Here is a 23,283-nt window from a genome sequence, read left to right as displayed (position 1 = left end):
TTTCTCATTAGTTTATTAATTCCAAGCTCTGTGGTTATTTTCTTTAGTTAGTGGGGAAACTGGCAGTAAAGCTCAACATTTCTGTGGATATATTTCATACTAAAAACATTGTTATCCTTATATCCTTACTTTGAAGATTTTTAATTTGAAACATGCACAGAAGGTGTTAAAAGTTACTGACAACAGCTTGACACGTAAGCAGTTACACCTTGAAACAACCTCAGTGTATCTAGTTCATTGTGGGAGCAGTAAAGATGGTAAACTGTAAATTATGTTCATTAAAAAATATTTTTTTTACTTTTTCACAAACTGACCCTTTAAATAAAAAGTATAATGAGCAAAAAAAAAATACTGTCATACAAATCCCGCCACACAAATGTCCAAAAGGATTGTTTGTCTTACCTTGGTTTCCAATGAGTCCATCCCTGCCTGGTAAACCTGCAGGCCCTGGCAGTCCTTTAGTACCTGGTACTCCTGGAAACCCAAGGTTCCCTTTCTCTCCCTGAGGCCCTGGCATGTCTAGACCAGGAGGACCTGGGTAGCCCTTCTCCCCCTTTACACCTTCCCCACCTGGACAGGACACACACATAAACACATTTGATTTCTACAGCACTAATCACATTAATTTGCTTTGCTTCTGTTCTGAGTTTCAGCTTTCTATTATGGTGTCAAAGTAGCATGCACAGGACTTGAAACTGCATATACAGCCATGATTGTTTTATTATCTTGCCCTATGGATTTCTTTGTGAGATGGTACAGATTATCTTGCAAGAAAAATAATATTTTTTTTCTGCTGATTTGTAGCTCACCATGAGGACCAGGCTCTCCAGGAGGTCCCTGTAGTCCAGGAGGTCCAGGCAATCCTTTTCCTGGAGGACCGGATTTGCCAACCAGTCCTGGAAGTCCAGGAGGTCCCACATCACCTATTTTTAAAAAGAAAAAAATAATGGTCTTGGTACCGAAGATGGAACTTTTCAGCATCAATTAATTGCAAAAATAGCTTCAGAGCAAATTTGTAATAATCCTGCCATACCTTTGAGACCCTGAGGTCCAGGTGGGCCTGCATGTCCTTCTCGTCCAGGAACACCAGGGTATCCAATGCTGCCCTTCTCTCCCTGGAAGCCAGGAATTCCTTGGTGGCCTTGTGAACCTTTGGGACCTGGAAGTCCCCGTCCAGGTTCACCCTGTAAGTTATCCAAATAAGCACTGACACTGATTCACCTGGGAGTTAAATCTCTAAAGTTAGTCGCTCTATATCCAGTGATACTTTGCTTTTGCTTTCTACAAGTATAATTAGATTTATAAATAGTGACAAATCCAAACCTTTGGTCCACGTGGACCAGGAGATCCTGTTGTGCCATCCTTTCCTGATCTTCCTGGTTCTCCTGGTAATCCGGGGGCTCCTGGAATTCCACTGCTTCCTACAAACATGAAAAAAAATGTTTCTCTAAGTTCTGTATCGCTTACCTCATGTACAAACCCTGTATACATTTTGCTCCATGATACTTAGAAAGGAGGGTTGTAGTCAATATTATGAAATAACTCACCTTTAGGGCCAGTTGGGCCTGGAAATCCAATCCCAGGAGGTCCTTGTTCACCCTTTTCTCCTGGAAAACCGGGCAACCCTTCGTCTCCTGGAAGGCCTTTGTCACCTGCAGCCAACAACAAATTGTATAGTAAACGAAACAAACTATTTTTACATATACATGAATTTTTTGGATCATATTTTGCCCTTCCATGGTATTAATTAACACAAAATTAAAAACAAATACAGAAAACATGTTTTTAATTGGAGTTAAATGAAATCATGTTTACTATGTTGCTCACCTATAGGTCCCTCTCTGCCTGGTTCTCCTCGTGGTCCGGGTACGCCCTGAGGACCAGGAGTGCTCACACCTTTCCCTGGCTCACCTTTCGTACCTGGTGGACACAAGGTATGTTATCAATCAGTGTGCAAGTGCAGTATCACAAACCTGGGTTTCAGAGTTCATGCTTACCAGGTCGTCCAGGTTGTCCAGGAACTCCTGGATTCCCCTGACTGCCCTTATCTCCAGTCTGTCCTGGTCGGCCAAAGCCTGGCAGACCAGGCGGACCCCTCTCTCCTAGAGGGCCAATAGGACCGGGATCACCATCTGGTCCACGTTCACCCTTGATGCCCTCTCTGGCCTGAGGAGAAGATTGGTGAAAATTTATGTCACTTTTCTTTTAGAAAAGCCAACCACAAGTTAAAACGAATAAACACTTCACTGAGAATGCAGCAATCACAGAGTGACCTGCTCTCACATTTTGAATTTGACAGCAGCGAAGAATCTCAAAAAATTAGGAAGGGGGTGAAAAAGGCAGGAAAAGTAAGTGGTACAAAAAAGATGTACCATGATTTTGCAACTAATCAATTTGAATGACAACCGGTCAGCAACATGACCGGGTATAAAAAGGACACGTTAGAGAGAGAGAGTCATGGACATTGTGTCCTCTGGCGTGTTATCTGATCGAGACTTTATCTTGATCGGTTTTGAGTTGCATTGGTGCCTATAAAATTGGGAAACTAAACATCTGGAAAGGGCACCATCAGTGCTAAAAGGTTGTAGAGCAACACAAGCCCTTGCATATTTCAGCAAGAAAATGCTAAACCACATCTATTACAGCATCATGGCTTCTTAGTAGAAGAGTCCAGGTGCTGAACTCATCTCCCTGCAGACCAGACCTTTCATCAGTTTAAAACATCTGGAGTACAATGTCACGAAAAGTACAACAAAAATGACCCAGAACTCTTGAGCAGCTGCAATCCCATATGACACAATAATGGAACAAAAGTCCCAAAAGTGCATCAGCTGGTCTCCTCACAGATGATGCGACACAGAGGTAAATGTGAACCTGCCCCACCATCTTTGAGACGTGTTGCTTCCATCAAACTAAAACTAAAAATGAGGTCAAATTTTTCTTAAAATTGTATCCCCTTTATGAGATTTGCATTGCATTCTATTTTTCCTTATATTTTAAATAGCATCTTAGCTTTTTCAGAATTAGGTTTCTATTCCAAGCCCTGTCGTCACATAGTTATAGTGAATAACGCCAGAGACGATAGTAAAAGGTTGCACAGCAATTTTACACTGATGTCACTTACAGGTTCTCCTTTCAGGCCAGGAAATCCTGTGGGACCATCTCTTCCTGGTATTCCATCCAGCCCGGGCCGTCCAGGTAATCCATTACGACCAGGCAGACCCTTGTCCCCCTTCAGACCAGGAGCAACAAAAATGTCCCCTGGTTCACCAACAGCACCAGGAGCCCCTCTTAATCCAGGATTTCCTTGAGCACCCTGCAGACAGGTAAAAAAAGGGAAAAGGGAAAAAAAAGTACACTGCTGTTCATGATCTATTTTTTTCTCAGTGAAACTGTGAAAGAAAAATCAGCCTAAGCTGATTCTGTCATTGGTGTCTCAAATAATATTCTGCTCACAGGTTGTCCAGGTTGTCCAGGTTGTCCAGGAATACCCTTTTGTCCTTTACCGCCTACTACACCAGGAGGTCCTGAAGTGAAAATGGACATTGTGCATCTTTAATTTATTAAATACTCATTTGAATGGGTAAAACACAGAAAAAAGGAATAGTGAAACCAATGACTGCCACAACTGTGAAAAGTTGAGGAAAAAAACAAAATAAATGAGAAAACAAAATAAATGTTCAAAAATATAGTTAGGGCCAGATGTTTCTTGACAATACTGCAGCTGCATAAAGCTTTACTGCAGCTGATTTCAGTTACTGGTTGCTTTGTACTGTTTGCAGCATTTAGCATTTTATCACTAACATTAGCATTTGTATCTAAGCAGAGGATATAGCCTTCAGAAGGCATCCAGCTACTTCTATCAGCAGTCACATCATCAGTAAACGTTAGTGACCCGGTTCAGCTGGCAGTCCTAACGTTGCCTCCACTGTGCTTCATGAGCCATTTGTCTCTTTCTCCATACTGTCGTTGTAAACACTCTTTGTTTACATTTATGAAAGCGTTTTCTTAATTACAGGCTTTGACAGTGATACTCTTGCTTTCGTCAGAGTGCTCATGTCTTGGTCAGATCTAATGTGATCATCAGAGTGGGCAAACATTTCAGCTCATAGTACATATATTTCATTTTAATATTTCAACCTCAACATTGGTGATTCCCATTTATTTGACCTGCATGAAACAATACTGTAACAACACCTCTAACAAAGCATCTAAGGAAAATGAGCATGCGTGTTGGTGCTGTTGAATTTGCTTTTCCCAACTCTTTATTCATTCTTCTTCACGTTTCTCCTTAACCTCAAGTCCAAGGAAAAGGAAAAGACAAAAGAGATCTTTTTTTAGACTATTTGCCTGCAGCTTTTGTCTTTCCTGTGCTTATTAGTTTCACCTGAATTTCTTGAGTCTTTGTTTGTTGTTGTTTTTTTATCTGCTTTTTGTTTTTTTGTTTTGTTTTTTTACTTACTTTACTGTTTCTCTGTGCCCCCTCTGTTCTTTGTAAGTCTGTGTTTCTTGGTCTGTGTCTTTGCATGTTTCGAGTTTCTTGTGTTTTCTGTCACTCTGTATTGTGAATTATGTTCTCATGGTTGGTCTTTTGTTACTCCCTCGAGTCTAGTTTCTTGTGTTCCAAGCTTAGTATTTCCCTCTGTGTATTTTGGTTCTTAGAGTCCTCTGCTTTATGGATTACTGTATGTCTGTTTCTTAGCTGCTGTCTCCACCATGTCAAGTTCGCGTCTCCGTGTTATACTTCCTGTTTTACTTTGAAGGTCTGTGTCTTATGTGAATGTGTTCTGCTTTGCTTCCTTGTCTCGTCAGTTCTGATTTCTCCCAGCTGTGCCCTCCTTCTGTGTCTCATTCCCCTCGTTACTTCCCAGTGTATTTAAACCCTGTGTTTCTCTGAGTCAGTGTCGTGTCGTCCCTCATGCTGTGTGGATCGCCTTGTGTCTCCCTGTGAGTTTGGGTTCTGATTTTTCCAGTTTAGTTTGCTTTTGTATGCTTTTTCCCTGCCAGCAAATAAAGCTGAGTTCTTTGTGTTTAAACCTCGTGCCTGAGTACCTGCATTTTGAGTCCAACTCCTGCCTGCCACACAGCGCTTCCTGACACTTCTTCTGATTTAGTTCAGCTATGTCTTGTTTTCCTCACCTAGCTCCAATTCTTGATTACCCTTCTGTGTGTATATAACATGTCTGTCTTGCCCTTACTCTTTATTTCTGTTTTTTCTTTGTAGTGTTTTACTCCTGCTGCTTCTGGCTTTTTACATTTCCAAACGAGTCTGCAGAGTTTGCAGACTGGACATGACCATTTTTTTAAAAATATACTTCAAATTTGAATGTGACCACATTTAACTCACCTGTGTCTCCTTTAGGACCTGGAGGACCACGTAATCCAGGTGTGACAGTGCCTTCACACTGAACACACGTATCCCCTTTGTCACCTGAAACAGTTTGCAGAAACAGCAATTTAAAAAATTATGTTTTACATAAAGCGTTTTTCAGCAGTCCCTTGGAAACAGACACATTTATATTTAATCTAAATAGATATGTCACCAGTAGCAGCTGCTGTCCTTACCTTTCTGTCCCACTTCCCCTTGTAACCCTGGAGGTCCAGGTAGGCCACGATTCCCCTTCTGAATGTTACATTCACCAGGGTTGACTTGTAAACACACAGACAAAGGCACACACACGCACATTAGATTGTTTAACAAAAACTGGCAGATACAGATTGTATTGACGTTTCCCTTATTCTCATATAATAAAATGATTGCATCATTCAAAGATCAGACATACTTGGTGGTCCGGGTGGTCCAGGAGGACCAGGGTTCCCCGGTTGTCCTGGAGGTCCGACAAGAGGCTCTCCTTCCACACCTCTGTCTCCCTTTTCACCCACCTCTCCTTTGTCTCCCTTCTCTCCACGAGGCCCTTCAATGTGTCTGCCTGAAATACAGAACAGGAAAGTCATCAGGTGTCTTATTAAGATTAGCGTGTTTATAACTAAGATGTGAAGGCTTCATGTTTTGCTGTTTAAAAAAAGATTATGAGTTTATTTATACCTGTTAGACCCGGCTCTCCCCGAGGACCAGGAAAACCTATAGATTAAGAAGAAAGCATGAGGAAAGGGAAAACACCGGAGTGATCACAGATTCACAATGGAGTTCATGAGTGTGCTTTAGTGGATTTGATAACATATTATATCATGCTTTTACCTTTCTCTCCTTTTGAACCTGGGGAACCAGGAGCGCCACGAGGGCCAACACCCTGCATAATTAATAAAATTGCATAATGTCAGGATTTATTTAACTTTCATGTCACTTAAATCTATGTAGGTGAACCCACATCTATGCTAATCCTTTTTATGCTTCAAAGACAAACTAACAGTTGTAGCCAGTCATGATCAACGTGGGAAGTTAATAGGCCTTGTCAAGTTAAGACACTGGAGAAGCATCAACACTGCTTATTAAAGGTTTTCAGTGACGGTTTGTATATGTTTGACCCTCAATATGTACTTCTGACTCTGTGTGGATTAGAGAAAAATCAAAATTGATTCAAACTTATCCACACAGATCTTATCTTCAAAAATCTTTAAAGGTATACGCTGTACAATCATTCCACATAAATCCAAATAATAGTTTGTGGAAGTCATCATAAGACAAAAATCACCATGCACATCTAACCACACCTGCGAAAGATCCGTCATCGCCTCTCTAAATTGTACCTCCTTATACGGTGATCAAAGTACTATTACAAAAGCTCTTCTTCACTCTTAAAATCACAAATTTTCCAATGCAAACAGCTAGATCTTGGTCAATGCTATGAATCTACCTCCAGAGGCTACACAAGGATGGCAGATTATTTCTAGAAGAGCCGAGCTCTGCTGCCAAACAGACAAGATATTACACATAAAATTAACACTAGTTGATGTGAGACATAACATGACCATAACAGTGTTGTTCTGAGGGGTACGAGCTATAAGGTACAACTGCAATTTATCATATTCACTGCCTTCACTCACTTGAACTTGAGTGACATCACATTTTTAATCCATAGACTTTAATGTGATATCAGTCCACCTTTTGCAGCTTCTGGGAAGACTTTCCAAAAAGGTTTAAGAGTGTTTATGGGAGTTTTTGACTATTCTTCCAAAAGTGCATTTGTGAGCTCAGACAGTGATGTTGAACAAGAAGGCCTGGCTCACTGTCTCTGCTCTAATTCATTCCAAAGGTGTTCTTTTGGGTTGAGGTCAGGACTCTGTGCAGGCCAGTCAAGTTCTCCCACACCAGATTCACTCATCTATCTTTGTGCACTGGTGCACAGTCATGTTGGAACAAGAACAAGCCATCCCCAAACTGTTCCCACAAAGCTGGGAGTGTGAAATTATCCAAAATGTCTTGGTGTGCTGAAGCATTAAGAATTCCTTTCACTGGAACTAAGAGGCCAAGCCCCACTCCTGAAAAACAACCCCACACCATAATCCCCCCTCCAGCAAACTTTACACCTGGCACACTGCAGTCCGTGGGATTGCTATCTGTAGGAGTGTGATTCATTACTCCAGAGAACTTGTTACGTTGAGTTGCTGTCATTCCCAGGTGTTTCCTCTTTGTTATAATACCAATAACAGTTGACTGTTTAATACGTATTAGTGAGGAAAATGTCATGACTGGATTTGTTGCATAGATGGCGTCCTATCACGGTGTCATGCTGGAATTCACTGAGCTCCTGAGCGCGACCGATTCTCTGGCACATTTTTGTAGAAGCAGTCTGGATGCCTAGGTGCTTGATTTTATATGCCTGTGGCCATGGAAGTGAGTGGAATACCTGTTTTCAATGATTTGGATGGGCCAGTGAAAACTTTTGCAACAGACTATATGTAGCCTTAAAAGCAGCTTGAAGCGTGGGTTTTCCAGTGGCCCTTAAAACCGGTGAATTGGACATTCTTCGATAGCACTTTTCTACACAACATGTCTCATTTCTCACCTAAGCACATTTTTCTGCATCTAAGTACTTTCTATCTACCATTCACACTCTGATGTGTCCTGCCCAAGGATACATTAACATGGAGACTGGAGCAGCCAGGGATCAAACTACCAACCTTCCAATTTGTAGATGACCTGCTCTACTTCCTCAACCACAACCACCCAAAACAAGAAAGGACTGTTCCATTTCAATAATCTTACTTAAAGAGTAAAAATGGGAAAGAGAAGAATCACATACCTCACCAGGTGGTCCCCTTTCTCCTTTTTCGCCCTAAAATGAACCAAAACAGTCATAATCCCTTCATTCATAATTCCAGACTAAAGCACTGACTATAATATCCAATTAGCTGGAATACTTACCTGTAAACCAGGGTATCCTGGGCCTCCAGGAAAGCCTCTTTCTCCCTGTATGAGAATATCTTGTACTTTAGGAATTATATGTTATGTAATAAAAGATAACAGCATTTAGAGTGCTTATTGCTGTAAATTATTGTTACCTGTAGCCCATTGTCTCCATCCTTGCCAGGTTTACCCTTAATTACAGAAACAAATATTTTATTGTTTCTTTTTTTAGGACAAAAAAGTTTAGGTATCACACAATTACACCATCCAACAGTAACGACACACACAGACAAATTTCCACTTACCGGTGGTCCATCTGGGCCGATATCGCCTTTGACTCCGTGCTGATATGGGATGCAGAAGCCCTGAAAGGGAGTCAAGTGTGTCAAAAGCAATGTAATAGATATCAAATAGCTTGCATATATAATAGCAAGTTTTACACTTTAGTCTTTGAAGTAAAAATACTAACCTTGTCGCCTTTCTCTCCTGCTTCTCCTTTGAACCCCTTCAAGAATTAAAACAGAGCAATATTCAGAATAGACAAAACAGAATCTATGTCATCTTTGTTTTTTCATTTCAAGCAATGATTTGTTTAATCACAGACAAGAACAGAGCGATATCTGTGGCGTGGCTGAGTACCTGTGGCCCACGAACAACCGTTTGTGATCCTTTCTGTTCGAATGATGTTGGTCCAGGAGGGCCAGGTGGGCCTTGAAGTCCTTTGTCCCCCTGCAGGGGAGATAAAAATAAGGGCCACAGTCAAATAGTTAAGAATATAAATGTCAAACATCAAAACAAATTAAAACTTGTAATTTCAGTTAGTAATTGACTATGGAGGAGCTGCTCAGCCACTGAAAAGCCATGAAGCCCCGGGCACAAAGGTTTTTGGGTTTTTTTTTTGCTAATGTGTCTGTTCAGTTCAGGTATATTCATATAGTGCCATCTCACAACAGCTGTCACCTCAAGCACTCAGGGAGCTGCAGCATTTTGGATTAACTGCTGGACTTCTAGAGATCTTTTAGGACAACCTGCTAATAATGAATTATAATAGTCCAGCCTTGAAGTAATAAATGCATGAACTAGTTGTTCAGCATCACTGTCAGACAGGATGCTTCTCATTTTAAAGATACTGTGCAGATGTGGTACTGGAGGTTTTTGAAGCATTTGCAGTGCAGTTATTGGACACTTAATGTGACTCACTGTGTAGTGTAGTCTACCAAGTCTAAGAGTACCTATGAAGCCGAAATTCAAGTTTTTCTTGCTAACATTGGGTGTATTTTATGCTCTCGTCTAAATGCGCCATTTCTGACTCCATATGTAGTATACAGTTATAACACAGAAAGAAACATCTGTAACAGGATGTGACTGGGGCAACAAGAACCCTACAAAAATAAGGTTAATAAAAAGACATGCTAAATGGTACAGCAATAACTTCAGCGTGCTATGTAACAGTTTATCATTAACAACAGTTGTAATGAGATATTTGTTATATCTTGTATATTTGCTAATGCTGACCCGAGTTTGCCTCTTAATTTAGTGCAGCAAGCACGAGAAAATTGCATGAAAAAGCCAAACAGAATGCTTTCTGCTGAAGGTCAAATTCCTCTATGCTATTTTGACATTTAACACTTTTTGCTTCTTATTTATTTGAAACATAAATCTTACCTTTTCTCCTTTCTCACCCTCAAAGGCCAGCTTATCTCCCTATAAGGAGATCAAACAGTTACACTCTCATGCAGTTTCTCAAGTCAGAAACCTTGATTGTACAGTTTATCAGTCTTGACAGTGTACTGATCAGTAATCTCACCATCGGTCCAGGAGGGCCGGGAGGGCCAGGATCACCCTGTAAAACAGTTATTAAGTTAGTCAAAGAAAAATTGTAATAACACATTCAGTAATTGCATTTAATTGAAAATCTAGAAGGACTGTTTTCTTAAAGGTGCTTTTTGTATAATTAGGAACACAGATGTGCTTCTAATATTTCTTAGAAAGTTAAGTCTTTGAATGGCTTTTTTAAGATGGGCATCACTGCACAGGTTGCTTACTCTGGGTCCTTCATAGCCAGGAGGTCCTGTAGGCCCAATAGGTCCGGGGTTGCCAGTTTGTCCCTGGGAATGAATATTGTGGGAAGAACATTCATTGTATTACTTCAGGCTGTTACTACTTTTATTCAGCGTATATGAACACATGACTGTATGTTCACAAACACATGTGCACTACGCACAGGTCGGCCAGGTGTGCCGGGATATCCTTTCTCTCCTTTCATGGGAACAATTCCCATCAAACCACCAGGGTCACCCTGCAGGAGACAAAAGAATTTTATATAGTTGAAAGAATATGTCTTATTGAAAAACTGGATAAACTTTTTGTGTTTGACACATTTACTCATAAGCAAAAACATGAAAAATAAATTTTAGCTCACCTTCATTCCAGGAAGTCCCGGTATTCCCTGAGAAAAGAATGAAAAAGAAATAAATCATCTAGTAATTGTATTTTCTCACAGGGATACTATTTGCATTGAGAAACATTACTTTGTTGATTTTTTGTCATTTTTATTTTTATTTAATTTTTTGCTGCCTTGTAGATTATTTGTAACTCGAAACTAATGCTTAGATTGTTTCTATCGTATTCCAGTTAAAGTCACGGGGGCAGGATTCTGAGCCCAAACGGCCACTTCTTCCAGCTCATCCAAGTCATTCCCAAGCCAGTCAAGATATATAACATCTCCTGGGTCTGCCCTGGAATACTTCAACTCGTGAATATCCAAGAACCACCTCAACTGGCTTTATTTTTCAATCAAAATAAATCTGGTTTTTCCTAGAAAAATGTCTAGTTTTCACTATCTATGGAGGCCGATCGTCAGTGCTTACAGGTATCCCTTGAGGACCAGGAAAACCTGAAGTTCCATCTCTTCCTCTTTCTCCCTGAAACAGAAACACAGCAAAGCCAGAAAGCACAAGTAGGGTGAAAATAATGTGACAAATACACAAGTGTGTGAAAAGTATTTAAGTATATAAATGGCATACTTTTGTCCCATTGCATCCTGGGATACCTGGCGCACCGGGTGGACCATCGTGTCCATTGATGCCCTATGAATGGAGGGGTAGAAACAGACAGTTTAAGAGAGTTTGTTTGGCAGCATTCAGAGTGTGAAACAGGAAGCAGATCTAAGCAACTTACTGGAAGTCCTGGGTTGCCTGGGAAACCTGGCAGACCAGTAGGTCCCTGCAAAGTCACAAACATGAGATAGGTTTACCCTCTAGTGACAAGACAACAACTGCAACACGTTCTAAATGTTGGGATGACAACTTTAGAGTGTGCAACTTATACTTGACACCGTATACTTTATACAGTTTTAACGGTTAGTTACTCACTCTGACTCCTTTCAATCCAGGAGCCCCGAACTCACCAACATCTCCCTAAGAGACAAAAAAAATCCCAAAAAACATCACAGTTAAATTAATTATATAAAAATCTGACTTAAAACCCTTTATGGAATACAAATCTAGTGTTTTTTCTTTCAACTAGGTGATTTATTAGTTAAGCCAAGCCACATTAGGGTTACTTAAGGCTAATAAAGGCATTTACATCAGGTACTAAGCAATCAGCTTATATTATGACAGATAACAATAATTGGTTGGCATATTTAGGATTTTAAGCTTTTCTTTCCCTACATGATTCTGGACTTCATATATTAAGATTTTAACAACACATTTTAAAGATCTTAACTTTTCTCATGCAAAATATAAACATTTTCACATTTCATTTAAAACAGCAGCTTAAAACTGGTCATACAAACCAGATGAAGCCTTGAAGTATCTCAGTAAATGTTTGTACTAACCTTGGGGCCCATTGGCCCTGGAGGCCCTTCAGGTCCCTGAGTCCCTGGGAATCCCATATTACCTTGAGAACCAGGATACCCAAGCTCACCCTGTCATGCACACAGTTATAGTAAAAGTTTAACACAAGTGCAAAAAAATAAACCTACACATTAACTTTGAATTATTTTCATGCTCAAACTGTTTCAACAATAGATTCCAAGACATTTTGAAAATTGCATGATTTATCATCATCATCATCATCATCATCATCATCATCATCATCATCATCATCATTTATTTGTATAGTACTTTAAGAACACACCAGGCAGACCAAAGTGCTGAACAACACAGATCAAAACAACAACCAAATTAAAAATACCATAAAATCATTACATACAATAAAATAAATAAGAAGGTGCCAGTTTCCTACAGAGTTAAAAGCCAGGGAATAAAAATAGGTTTTCAATCTGGACTTAAAGACCTGCACTGATGACGCTTGTCTAATTTGGAGGGGAAGGTTATTCCAGAGCATCGGAGCCGCAATTGAAAAGGCACGGTCTCCTCTGCATTTCAGCCGCGACTTAGGGACCGACAGCAGTAGCTGCTCAGCTGAACGGAGCGAGCGAGGAGGAACATGTGGCTTCAGCAAATCAGATAAATAGACAGGAGCCAGACCATTTAAAGATTTAAAAACCAATAAAAGGACTTTAAAACGAACCCTAAATTCAATGGGAAGCCAATTATTTGATTTACCAAATAATAAATACTAGAGTCAGTTCAAAGTTAAGTAAAACACACAAACTCCCTTAAATCCTCACTGAAGATGAAATCAACTAACATAGTTAGTGAGAGGGAGCCAGAGGAAGTACTGGGTTCAAATTCAGCCTGAGGCCTTTCTGTGTGAAGTTTGTATGTTCTCTGGGTACCCTGGCTTCCTCTCACAGTCCAAAGACATGCAGTGGGATAGAATAATGAGCGATTCTAACCTGACTGTAAGTATGAATATGAGCATGAAAGGCTGTCTGTCTCTACGAGGGAGTTATTACATTGTCGTTACATTACAGACAGAAAGTTAAGAGTAGTTGGATACACAGTATTCAGTGTATGGATACACGGTTGTAGTAAAACTATTTTTACGTGTATGATATTTTGAAAAGAAACACAGCCAAAGTAATCAAATTCAAGCGCTTGTGTATATTTAAACCAGTTATTTCAAATGGGAGAGCTTATTTAATGTTATTTAAATAGTAAGAAAGTATATTTTTATTAATATATTTTGCTTTTATATTTAGTAGTTTTATAAGCAGGTTTCAACATGTTCTCTTTGGCAGTGCTTAAATGGACACAGAAATATTACACTATCTGCCACTAGATGGCAGCATTGTTTCATCAGGAAGAGAGAGCCTTCACAGTGGAGAGAGGAGTGAGCAGTGTAGAACAAATAAAAAGGGCACAACCCTCAAACTGTTGTTTTAGCTTTGATTTTCATTCTCTGACCACAGTGAGGAGAAACGCTGCATGCTAAACAATAAGGGTTACCACAGCAACTCCTGTCCCTCATCAGGAAATGATATCAGTGGAAATAAGGCACGCATGAGACTTTGGGAAGACTGTTTGAGGCCTTTCAGCAACTTTCAAACCACAGAGGTGCTTTGAGTCAACAGTGATTGGCCAGACTCCACAGAACACAACAATCAGTACATCTGCTGCCGTCGAGCCAGCTGAATGTTTGGCTACTGTTGATGTTAGCGTGAGCCTTAAAAGGCCAGACTGTTGCGCTAAGAGGATTGATAACATTGCAGTCCTCTGATAAAACCGAGCCAACAGTTTACATGTACGCTCACGCACCACAAGCTGCACTAAAAAGAAAACAAAGTCTAGGCTGCCTGTAGATATTATTTTATTTGTTTTTAAATGCTTTAAGGTGCTGAACTGGATCACATAGTTCAATTGAATAAGAGTCCAAAAGATATTTTTATCCTCTTTTCCTTTCTTCTGGAGAAAGAGGGTGTGTGTCGGGATTAACGTTAGCATGCAAGTAAGGTATCTATTTATAGATCACAGACACAAATAATGTTAAATCTGGATATTTGGATTTGGCTCCAAGTGAAATACCTGCTAGTAGGCTGACTTTGTTGATTACTTTGGTCATTCACATTGGCAACAGTGCTCTGTGTAGAGTTTGCATGTGCTCCCTGTGCCTGTATGCGGGTTTTTTTTCCAGAGGCTTCATCCCACAATCCAAAAACGTGCATGTTACGTTGCTCGCTGATTGATTGGTGGTCTAAACATTAGTTTAAATGGTTTTGTGTCTCTACGTAATAGCCCTGTGATGGCCAGCCAGTTTGTCCAGGGTGTATTCTGCCTTTCACCCTCCATCAGCAGGGATAAGCACCAGCGCCCCTGCAACCCTGATTTGATTAAGCTGATTCTTGAGTCAATGGAGGGGAATTTTAAGGTCAGTTTGCTATTTATATTTGAGACTTTCCTTACTAGTTAATTAAGGTGAGAGAAAATTAAGTCTAAGAAAATCTTTATTGAGAGGAAAAACTACACTCACTGGCCACTTTATCAGTTACACCTTGCTTGTACTGGGTTAGACCATTATATGCCTTTAGAGGTGCTTTAATTCTTCATGGCATACATTTAACAAGGTGCAGGAAACATTCCTCAGAGATTTTGGTCCATATTGACATGACAACATTACACAGTTGCTGCAGATGTGATTGTGAATCTTGCATTGCACCACATCCCAAAGGTGCAATATCAGATTTAGACCTGGTTACTGTGGAGGCAATTTGAGCGTCATGAACTCATTTTCATGTTCAAGAAACCAGTTGAAGATGGATGAACATGGTCAAGAGCTCGGTTTGAACTTCAGCGGCTCATCTTGACCATGTCTGCGTGCCCAAATGGACTGAGTTACTGCTGTTATTTCCATTAATGAGCAGGTGAACATGCGTACCTAACAAAGTGGCTGGTCAGTGCATGTAATTACTAAAAAAATAACCCTGCCCAACACAGCTAATACAACTTTTTCATGTTTCCGGTCCATGATTAACACTAATACCAGAGCACTGACAGCTTTAAGGCTCACAGCCAGTTTATGGTTGGTGTCCCCACCACTTGTGTTTCTGCAACTCAAGGCTCTCATCCGTCTGATGGGAATAAGACCTTCAGGCCAGCTGTGTGTCTGGACATGCTCTAATTCAAACTGCTCTTGTTTCCCATCCTGGTCTTTGCTCCGTGACTGAACCTACTGCACTCCAGCTCCAGTTTGTCCCTCTGAGCTGACCCCATTGAAATGTAAAAGAGGCTTTTGTTTCTATTTGCTGTCAAATTACTGCATCTGTAAATGGAAACTGACATCCAAATGAATCACATCAAGTGAAAAGGAAAAGTGGGCAACGGTATCTAAATGTTTATAGACAGAGATAAATGAAAAATCCAATAACAAATCTTACCTTTGCTCCTTTCACACCGCTGCAGTCACATTTTCCACATGATGCACCACAGCCCTGAGGATGAGGAGAAACATAAAAACAAACGACCCGTAACTTAGAGGAAAAATCACTTAGAAATGCATGTTTGTGAAACTGGGTTTAGGTGGATCTTTTCTGGCCACTGGGGGTGGGAAACAAGAAATCTGGCCATTTTAAGATGTCTCAGCTGTGCTCTCCTTTTATTTAAAATATATAAACAGTCACATGTATTCACAAGCTAGTTCCTAGCTCCGCTGTTTGGTTTGTGCCGTAGATTTGATTATGCTGAAATCAACTGCCAGCTGTGTCTCCTAACAGTAAAGGCCTCAAAACCCACAATTTACCTGAAAGATGCCAAAAGGACTCACAGAATTAAAGACTTGTGCAGATTTGACCATAAATTATCTGCAGTTTTTAAAAAAAAAAATGCGACTTCACTTTTAACTAGTGAAAGAAGTTGGTTGTAGCAGGTTTAAATGTACTGATGATACTCCTGACATTGAAGGAAGGTCGGGTTTCTTTTAAGCCACATCAAGGATTCAACGAGTAGCTTTGTAGAACTATTTGCTGGCAGTGGGACATCAATGCAGCTGGCTTCGGCCCTCCATCCCCCATGCTTCCTCTTCTCGGGGGTCTCCAGAGGCCAGAGCCTGGGAACTGGCCTGCACTGCCTTGGCTCTGTCTTTCACTTCTCCTCTCTTCCTTCTTTTCCCATCTTCCAGCTGTTGCTAGACTCACGTGTAAGGCGCTCAGCCAAAAGCCTGTCAGGGCTTTGGACCAGCTCTGGAGACTTGGGCAGACACTCCACAGCTACTCTGCTTCCATGCATTTCTGTCTGTCTCTCGCAGTCACAACAAATAAATAGCTCTATTGCCATTTACAGTACAACTTTGTCAGCCCAACATTAAATACCTGAGTCATGTCTAATCCTCTATTTACTGATATCAAATTCAGCCATTTGTCTGAATCATTTCACTTTAAATCAATAAGTGGCTCAAAGAATGACAGGGAACAACAGCGACTGTTTTCAGCACTATAAGCCCACACCCTTCCACAGTGCACTTGTTCTCCTCTGCCTGCAGCGCATTACATGTGTGGCCTGCAGTTTCCCACTACTTTGCTGTAAAACAACTCCCCCTAAGCCCGTCTCACTTCACCACCTCTGTTTGCTGAAAAGTTTTCTGCAACACCGCAGGAGAACGTAACGAACACCTGCTTTAGATCAGATTAGTGTCATAAGACAAACATGGGAAAAGAATATTGACTCTTAGGGAGATGAACATGTGGGTTTTATTATGGCAAATGTGCTGGCTCGCACGAATAAGAGCTTCTAGTGTTTATATTAATATGATTTAATTTTTTATTTTTGGGGATTTCAACAAGGAAGTTGAGGCATGCTAATGGAGTGGCCGGATACACTTGCAAATTGTCAGCACTGCTGATCACAGCTGTTTGTGGGTATGTGTTGCCTCATTCACCTGCTTCTCTCAGTCTGTCTCAGAATTGCTCTTTGTCTGCTGTTTTTAAGACACAACTACTTTTGGAGTCATCACCAGGAAACCCAAGCTTCAAACCACAACACACAAACCAGTGACCAACACCGCCCTATGATATCCACCGCTGCATCTCCAAACACAGCACTGGGATATGCGGGTAGATAAAAGTGGTGAGTCTTTGCTTTCTCGGGCTTGTTTTCCTTCTACGCCCATTATGCATCATCATTAACCCAAACATCAGATGGGAATGATGGGAGAAAGACCCAACTGAAATCAGGAAAAAAAGAGTGCCTTTTAATGACCTAAACAGAGATAGCACACATGTCTGATTTGTCTGGGCCTTAGAGGGAAGAGGGATCCTTCAAGGACCTTATCATAAATCCTCAGCTATACATCATAATGAGGGTTCTGGTTATCGAGCTGGACCACAAGGTAGAAATCAAAACACAGAACTTGCGCAAAAAATATGAGATGAAATAAACATACAAACTGCAGTGGAATAGTAACAATAATACTTAAAGAACTTTATTCTCTTATATATTTTTATTTACTTAATTCTCTTAATTGTAAATGGCCTGTATTTGTACAGCGCTTTACAGTCCCTAAGGACCCCAAAGCGCTTTACACACTCAGTCATCCACCCATTCACGCACACATTCACACACTGGTGATGGCAGGCTACATTGTAGCCACAGCCACCCTGGGGCGCACTGACAGAGGCAAGGCTGCCGGACACTGGCGCCACCGGGCCCTCTGACCACCACCAGTAGGCAACGGGTGAAGTGTCTTGCCCAAGGACACTACGACCGAGACTGTCGGAGCCGGGGCTCGAACCGACAACCTTCCGATTACAAGATGAACTGACAACTCTTGAGCCACGATCGCCCCATTTTAATTGTATTCTTTTTTAAAGATGAAGCATCACTAACCAAACGGGGACATCACAGTCACATCACAATATACATTCATCTTTCATATTCAGACATTATAGTGGTACCCAATCTCTGGTGGGGGTCATGGTATCTCCCCCCTGACCTGACATCCTAGCTACCTGTTGCCGTAGCATTTGTGTTGTACTTCATCCATCTCCAGCAGTTGCTTCTTCTGAGCTACTAATTGTTTTGCTGTCAATCTGGATGTTGGGTATCGAACATTCCAACAGTCCCACATCCTCTTCATGTAATCCTTTCCACTGGGGTTAGTTGCATAGTAGCATTCCAGCAGCAGCCTCTCATCCCTCACCCACTTATGCCTTCTTGTTGCAGTAGCCCGCTTCTCATCAGCGTGTCCTGGTTCCTCAACACCTTGGACCTTGTTAATCTGGGGAACATCTGAGCCGGTACGGCTTCAATTATCGCTCTCTCAGTCATACTGTATATATTTGTCGATATTTGTAATTTTGAGTGACCAAAAACTCACCAAATAAACACTGAAGATTGTGTTACTCTGCAGAGAGAGCACGATCTTTTGCAGAAGGTGAGTGAGGTGTTAATGTTCACTGTCAAAATGCAGCGTTGGACAAGAAACGTCTGAGATTCTTTGCAGCAGACAGCCTCACGTGTCTCTGGACTCGTGTTTATGTCGTTGCTAAGCCTGGATGCCAGGTGTGAATGTGTCCAGACTGTGAAAAATCAATATGATGTACCCTGGCAGATTGTGTATGTTTACTGGGCAAAGCACAAACTGGAGCCTTCTCATAACTCCATCAATATGACAAATTGTTTGTAATTGTTTACTGAAGTTGGAGCAAGCAAAGAAACACAGATTTTTAACATCTTTAAGAAGGATGGAGTGGATCCAAGTAAAAGATTTCTTCCGTGGTACACTTAGTCACGTTCACAAGCCTAGGTATCCACGGTGTTACGTGTCATAGGTTCGAGGGAACACATTGTGCCAACCCTCTTCCCAGAAGGCCTAACTTTTTGACAGCACTTGCTCGATATGTCTGACATCATTACATACGCAAGCGAGAGACACTGAGACAAACCTGTGAGAGAGGAAGTGATGAGTAATGTTTGCTTTAGAGATTAAAAGCCTCTGTGAGGATGTCGCTCCGGAGATCCTGACAATAACACAAACTCTCTCAATGTAAACCAGAGAGCAGCCAAAAAAAGAACAGCAAATGTAGCAAAGCACAAATTGTTAAAAGATAGACTCCAAGCATCAGACTTTTACATTTCTTACCACCACCAGGTTCTTTTTCACCAGGGGCTTTCAGTATTTGCCTCTGTCTCCATTATCAGAATTTTTTTTTACATGTTGGAATAAAAAATTTGAACATCAGACCCGTAAGCTATCATTTGACACACTCCATTTCTTAGGTTCTCTTAGGCTTCTGATTTTATCTCACAAATGTCCTCAGGAGACAGCTTAAAGAGATTTTTTTTTTACATGTGCTGATTGCGTGATACAATCTGAAATTGCACATTCAAACAGCAAACTTTGATCTCTGGCTGTTATTTTATTTTGCTGCTAGTGTTTTGTGTAGATTTGTGCTGCACTGATGTTGAAATCTTTACTGAATCGCTCAGTAAAATAATCTGCCATCAGAGAAAAGAATTTCATAACTTTTCCACAACCAATCAGTGCAGCACGCTGTCTTAACCATGCTGCATTGAAATGCATTCCTGAACGCACATTTTTCATAAAACACTCCCATACAGACTCCATACAAACGTCTTCACTCAGCATTAAACAAAGGATAAACAATGAGGGAAAGAAGCTATAGTTTTAAGGTTTGGTTTGCACAGTTAGTCGTCCGGCTTTCCTCTGTGGCTTTGCGATTCAGAACCTCAGCTCCTCTTTCCAAAGTGGGCATATCCACATCCAGCTTCCAAACACAACAAGTGCACCTCATGTGTATAAGTTTTAACCAATGTTTGCACAAATCTTGTGAGCTGAACTTTTTTAGTGTTTTTGAAGGGAGCAGTACTGGCTATTACCTCATGAGGGCAGAAAAATTCCCATCGCTGCAGTGCTCCACACTGACTATACATTTACAACAGCTGTAACAGTTTCACTGCACGCCTCGCTCCATGTTAAGGGGAGCTGAAGATCACAGAAACATCTGGTCAGTGTCATCTGCAGATCTTCTTTTTAAAACGACGTGACATTCCCAGCACATTCCTTTCATAACATCCCACCCCCAGGATATTCTGGTGGGGGGTGAATGCTGCAGTGTGTAGGCAGTTTTGGTGCCCCCCTCCCACACACACACACACACACACACACACACACACACACACACACACACACACACTTTCTTTTTTTTTTAAAATAACGCAAACAATTAATTCTAACAAAGCCCCAACAGTAGGATAAACTTAATAGCTATCATACAGCATCAAAATACACAAACAGCTTACACACATCTGTCCTTTTGACCACGAGTTAAGGTTTTTAACCAAAGTCATGCACAAATGCCCTGGGAGCTCACATCAAGACATCAACTATGTGGTGAAAGTCTGCAGCTTGTTTTTTCGTTTGTTTTTTCGTTTTTTCAGAACAAAAAACACAAGAAAAACACAAGTTCAGCAGCGTGACAGGAGTTATTCCCCCTTGGTTATCTCCCCGGCTACGGGGGGAGCAGAGAGGAGCCTTCCTTCCACATTGATATGGATTTCACTGAGGGGCAAAGCTGATAACTCGGCAGGACAATTTGCTGTTCCTCACATAAACTTTATCCAATGTGGTTGTCGCACTATTCCTGTCATCAGTTGCACATATAGTCCTTCACTTGAGTCGCATTTGGCATGCTGTGATAAACAAAAACCCTAAAATCTCTGCGATCTAGGGTGCCACTATCTCCCCTGAGTCAGTTGTTTTGCGGCTGGAAACGGAAACTGCTGCACTTCTCAGCTATTTCAACCTAAACACCAGATTCAGCATGTGAGGTGAGTCATGCTGTTGCATCACTTTGCTTTGTATTTATATTCTCAACTGTGTTTTGGGCGTTTTATTCAACTGTTTGGGTTTTGGCTCCGCTAATTACTCGTAATCGCATCCGAGATGATCTGGCTTTGTGTCACAACCGTAAATATTGTGCAACATAGTGAAGATGTTAACATATCGAGCAACCTTCACATAAACAGCTGAGAATTTTCTTTCGTGAAGTAACTAAAATAAAGTTTTGCAAGATCCCCCCCCCTTCGGTGTGCTGAAGTGCGTCCACAGGCATTCCTCATTATGAGCCATCAAACAGGATCCTCCTCTGTTTCGGTCAATTTAGCAAAGTGGCATCAATGTTTAACCTGTGTAACCCAATAAAGAGATGCTCATGACACTAAACCACAGATCATTGCTTCCATACGGAGACAATTAGGATAGATTTACTCCATAAATGTTAAAAGGAGCCCACTTGGCAGCAGGGCTCGTTAGGCAGTGCTAAATGAGACAGTTATGGAGCACAGAGCGTTACAGTCAGCACAACACTCTGGGCACAGCTGATTTTGATGTCTAGATAACCGCACAAAATTAGCATCTCTGTGGTGCCAACTCGTCTTTCTCGTGGTTTTACTTAATTGTGTAGGTGCCCTTGTCCACAAAGGTGCTCGTCCTCTCAGCATTCCTCATGCTGAAAAATGAGGGAGAGAAATATAAAGCCAAAAAAACCCTGAAATATTAAAAGAGATGAGCGGAGGAGGATTGATAAGCTTTTTCAGCATGTGCTCGGTTTGAAGCGTGCTCCTCTAACATTCCTGGCCTTCTCTGGTACTGAGTCAAGGATGGGAGAATAGAAGTGGAGGAGGGGAAATTTCTATCTTACTGCCATACTTGGAAGACGAGGCTCCTGGTGCAACCCGCTCTGTAAACAAGTGTGTCTGTGTGAGAGACAGCAATACGTGCACCAACTGAAAGAGCTTTTTTTTTTCTAATTCAATATCAAAAATCATGTTTAATTCATAAAATGTTTGGAAACACTTTTAAAATTTGTATTTTTTTATTTATTTATTTTTGCTTTAAAGCAAATTGTGAAAGACATTTAGCCACAGTAATAACATTCAGCTACAAATAAAGTATACCCAGGCTAAAGCAAAAGAAAGTTAGCTTAGCTTTGTGAGCCAGTTTAGGAAGGGGAAACATCTGGCTCAGTCAAAAAAGAAATCAATAAACAAACCTTCGTTCCAATTACCTTCCCTTATTCAATTCAGGGTTGTAGGGGACTGTCACCTAACCCAGCTGTCATACAGTGAAAGGCAGGCTCCACCCTGACTGGTCTCTCACTGGACTATCATGATGACTTTGCACTCTGAGGGGAGTATTCAGAAAAACAGACACAAGGAGAACATGCAAAGTCCAACAGTGAGGCATCTGCATCAGCCCAGGAACATTCTTTCTGTGAGGCCACAGCTGCTGTACCACCATGCCATGCCAACCTAATAATGTATTTATTTGATGAATTTGAAAGGAAAAAAAACCTTGACAAAACAGTCCAAATCTACTTTTCCTCTTGTTTTGTATTGTTACGTTATCAGATGAGCTTAATTTATGACTACATCTTAAATAAGAGTCATACTTGGAGATATGTTATATGTACGTTCTGCAATAAAACAAACAAAGGTTTCTGTTTCCTGTATTTAAAGACTCCCGCGGCGCTTATTAGCCGATACCAGCCTGATGTAAAGCATGTCCTGTTCTGGCCACAGGGAGCAGGTATTCATCTGTACCAGAGAACCAGCTCAAGGCTTCTGTAACTGAAAGCAGATGCATCTGCAGAGACTAGTTCACACACATACACACACATGAACTCAATCATGCCCGCACAAAAAGCCAAATGAATTAGCCTGTTAGAAACATACACACATGCAATGGATGTAAACAAAATGAGAAACAGACGCAGGAAAATCTGTGAAATCGGAAACCTTGGCAAACATGATATCACATGCCTGAGCTTGCTGGGAAGAGCTGAACGAAAATGCATGAAAATGACTTAACACTCAAGTCTCTGCTAAAAGGCACACAGGCAAACACAAATGTATAAACAAACATTAACCTGCACACCAGTCAGTTGTTACCCTGCTGATGCATGAGCATGTGTGGCCAAGGTTAGTTTGGGAGCAAAGATGTGTATGTTTTATAGTAAAGCATCTCTGTCCCAGAGTATCACTTTAACTCCAGCATCCTAACAAAGACACACCTCATGCTATGGAGCCTCAGAAATTGAACATGTAAGCACA

The 23,283-nt window shown here is 41.0% G+C and overlaps 1 protein-coding gene across 1 annotated transcript in view; it reads right to left on the bottom strand.

Moving 5' to 3' along the window:
* The window catches only part of col4a1 (collagen, type IV, alpha 1), a 48,503-nt gene that overhangs the window by 12,538 nt on the left and 12,682 nt on the right, over positions 1-23,283 (bottom strand). Inside the window, exons 2-32 of the mRNA XM_004551358.5 lie at positions 15,594-15,647; positions 12,150-12,239; positions 11,683-11,727; positions 11,489-11,533; positions 11,335-11,397; positions 11,179-11,232; positions 10,731-10,757; positions 10,533-10,607; positions 10,354-10,416; positions 10,116-10,151; positions 9,974-10,012; positions 8,948-9,037; positions 8,778-8,813; positions 8,614-8,673; positions 8,464-8,499; positions 8,327-8,371; positions 8,205-8,237; positions 6,200-6,251; positions 6,047-6,082; positions 5,784-5,930; positions 5,566-5,649; positions 5,348-5,431; positions 3,457-3,527; positions 3,125-3,316; positions 1,998-2,166; positions 1,828-1,920; positions 1,548-1,652; positions 1,324-1,421; positions 1,034-1,184; positions 810-923; positions 403-570 (exon numbers count right to left, since the gene is read on the bottom strand). Coding sequence (XP_004551415.2) covers positions 403-570; positions 810-923; positions 1,034-1,184; positions 1,324-1,421; positions 1,548-1,652; positions 1,828-1,920; positions 1,998-2,166; positions 3,125-3,316; positions 3,457-3,527; positions 5,348-5,431; positions 5,566-5,649; positions 5,784-5,930; positions 6,047-6,082; positions 6,200-6,251; positions 8,205-8,237; positions 8,327-8,371; positions 8,464-8,499; positions 8,614-8,673; positions 8,778-8,813; positions 8,948-9,037; positions 9,974-10,012; positions 10,116-10,151; positions 10,354-10,416; positions 10,533-10,607; positions 10,731-10,757; positions 11,179-11,232; positions 11,335-11,397; positions 11,489-11,533; positions 11,683-11,727; positions 12,150-12,239; positions 15,594-15,647 — 2,455 coding nt within the window. The remainder of the gene's footprint in view (positions 1-402; positions 571-809; positions 924-1,033; positions 1,185-1,323; positions 1,422-1,547; positions 1,653-1,827; positions 1,921-1,997; positions 2,167-3,124; positions 3,317-3,456; positions 3,528-5,347; positions 5,432-5,565; positions 5,650-5,783; positions 5,931-6,046; positions 6,083-6,199; positions 6,252-8,204; positions 8,238-8,326; positions 8,372-8,463; positions 8,500-8,613; positions 8,674-8,777; positions 8,814-8,947; positions 9,038-9,973; positions 10,013-10,115; positions 10,152-10,353; positions 10,417-10,532; positions 10,608-10,730; positions 10,758-11,178; positions 11,233-11,334; positions 11,398-11,488; positions 11,534-11,682; positions 11,728-12,149; positions 12,240-15,593; positions 15,648-23,283) is intronic.

This window comes from Maylandia zebra, linkage group LG16 (assembly GCF_041146795.1).
Source record: "Maylandia zebra isolate NMK-2024a linkage group LG16, Mzebra_GT3a, whole genome shotgun sequence".
NCBI lineage: Eukaryota > Metazoa > Chordata > Actinopteri > Cichliformes > Cichlidae > Maylandia > Maylandia zebra.
Note: the sequence above shows the minus strand (reverse complement) of the source record. Positions and strands in the feature narration are given on the sequence as shown.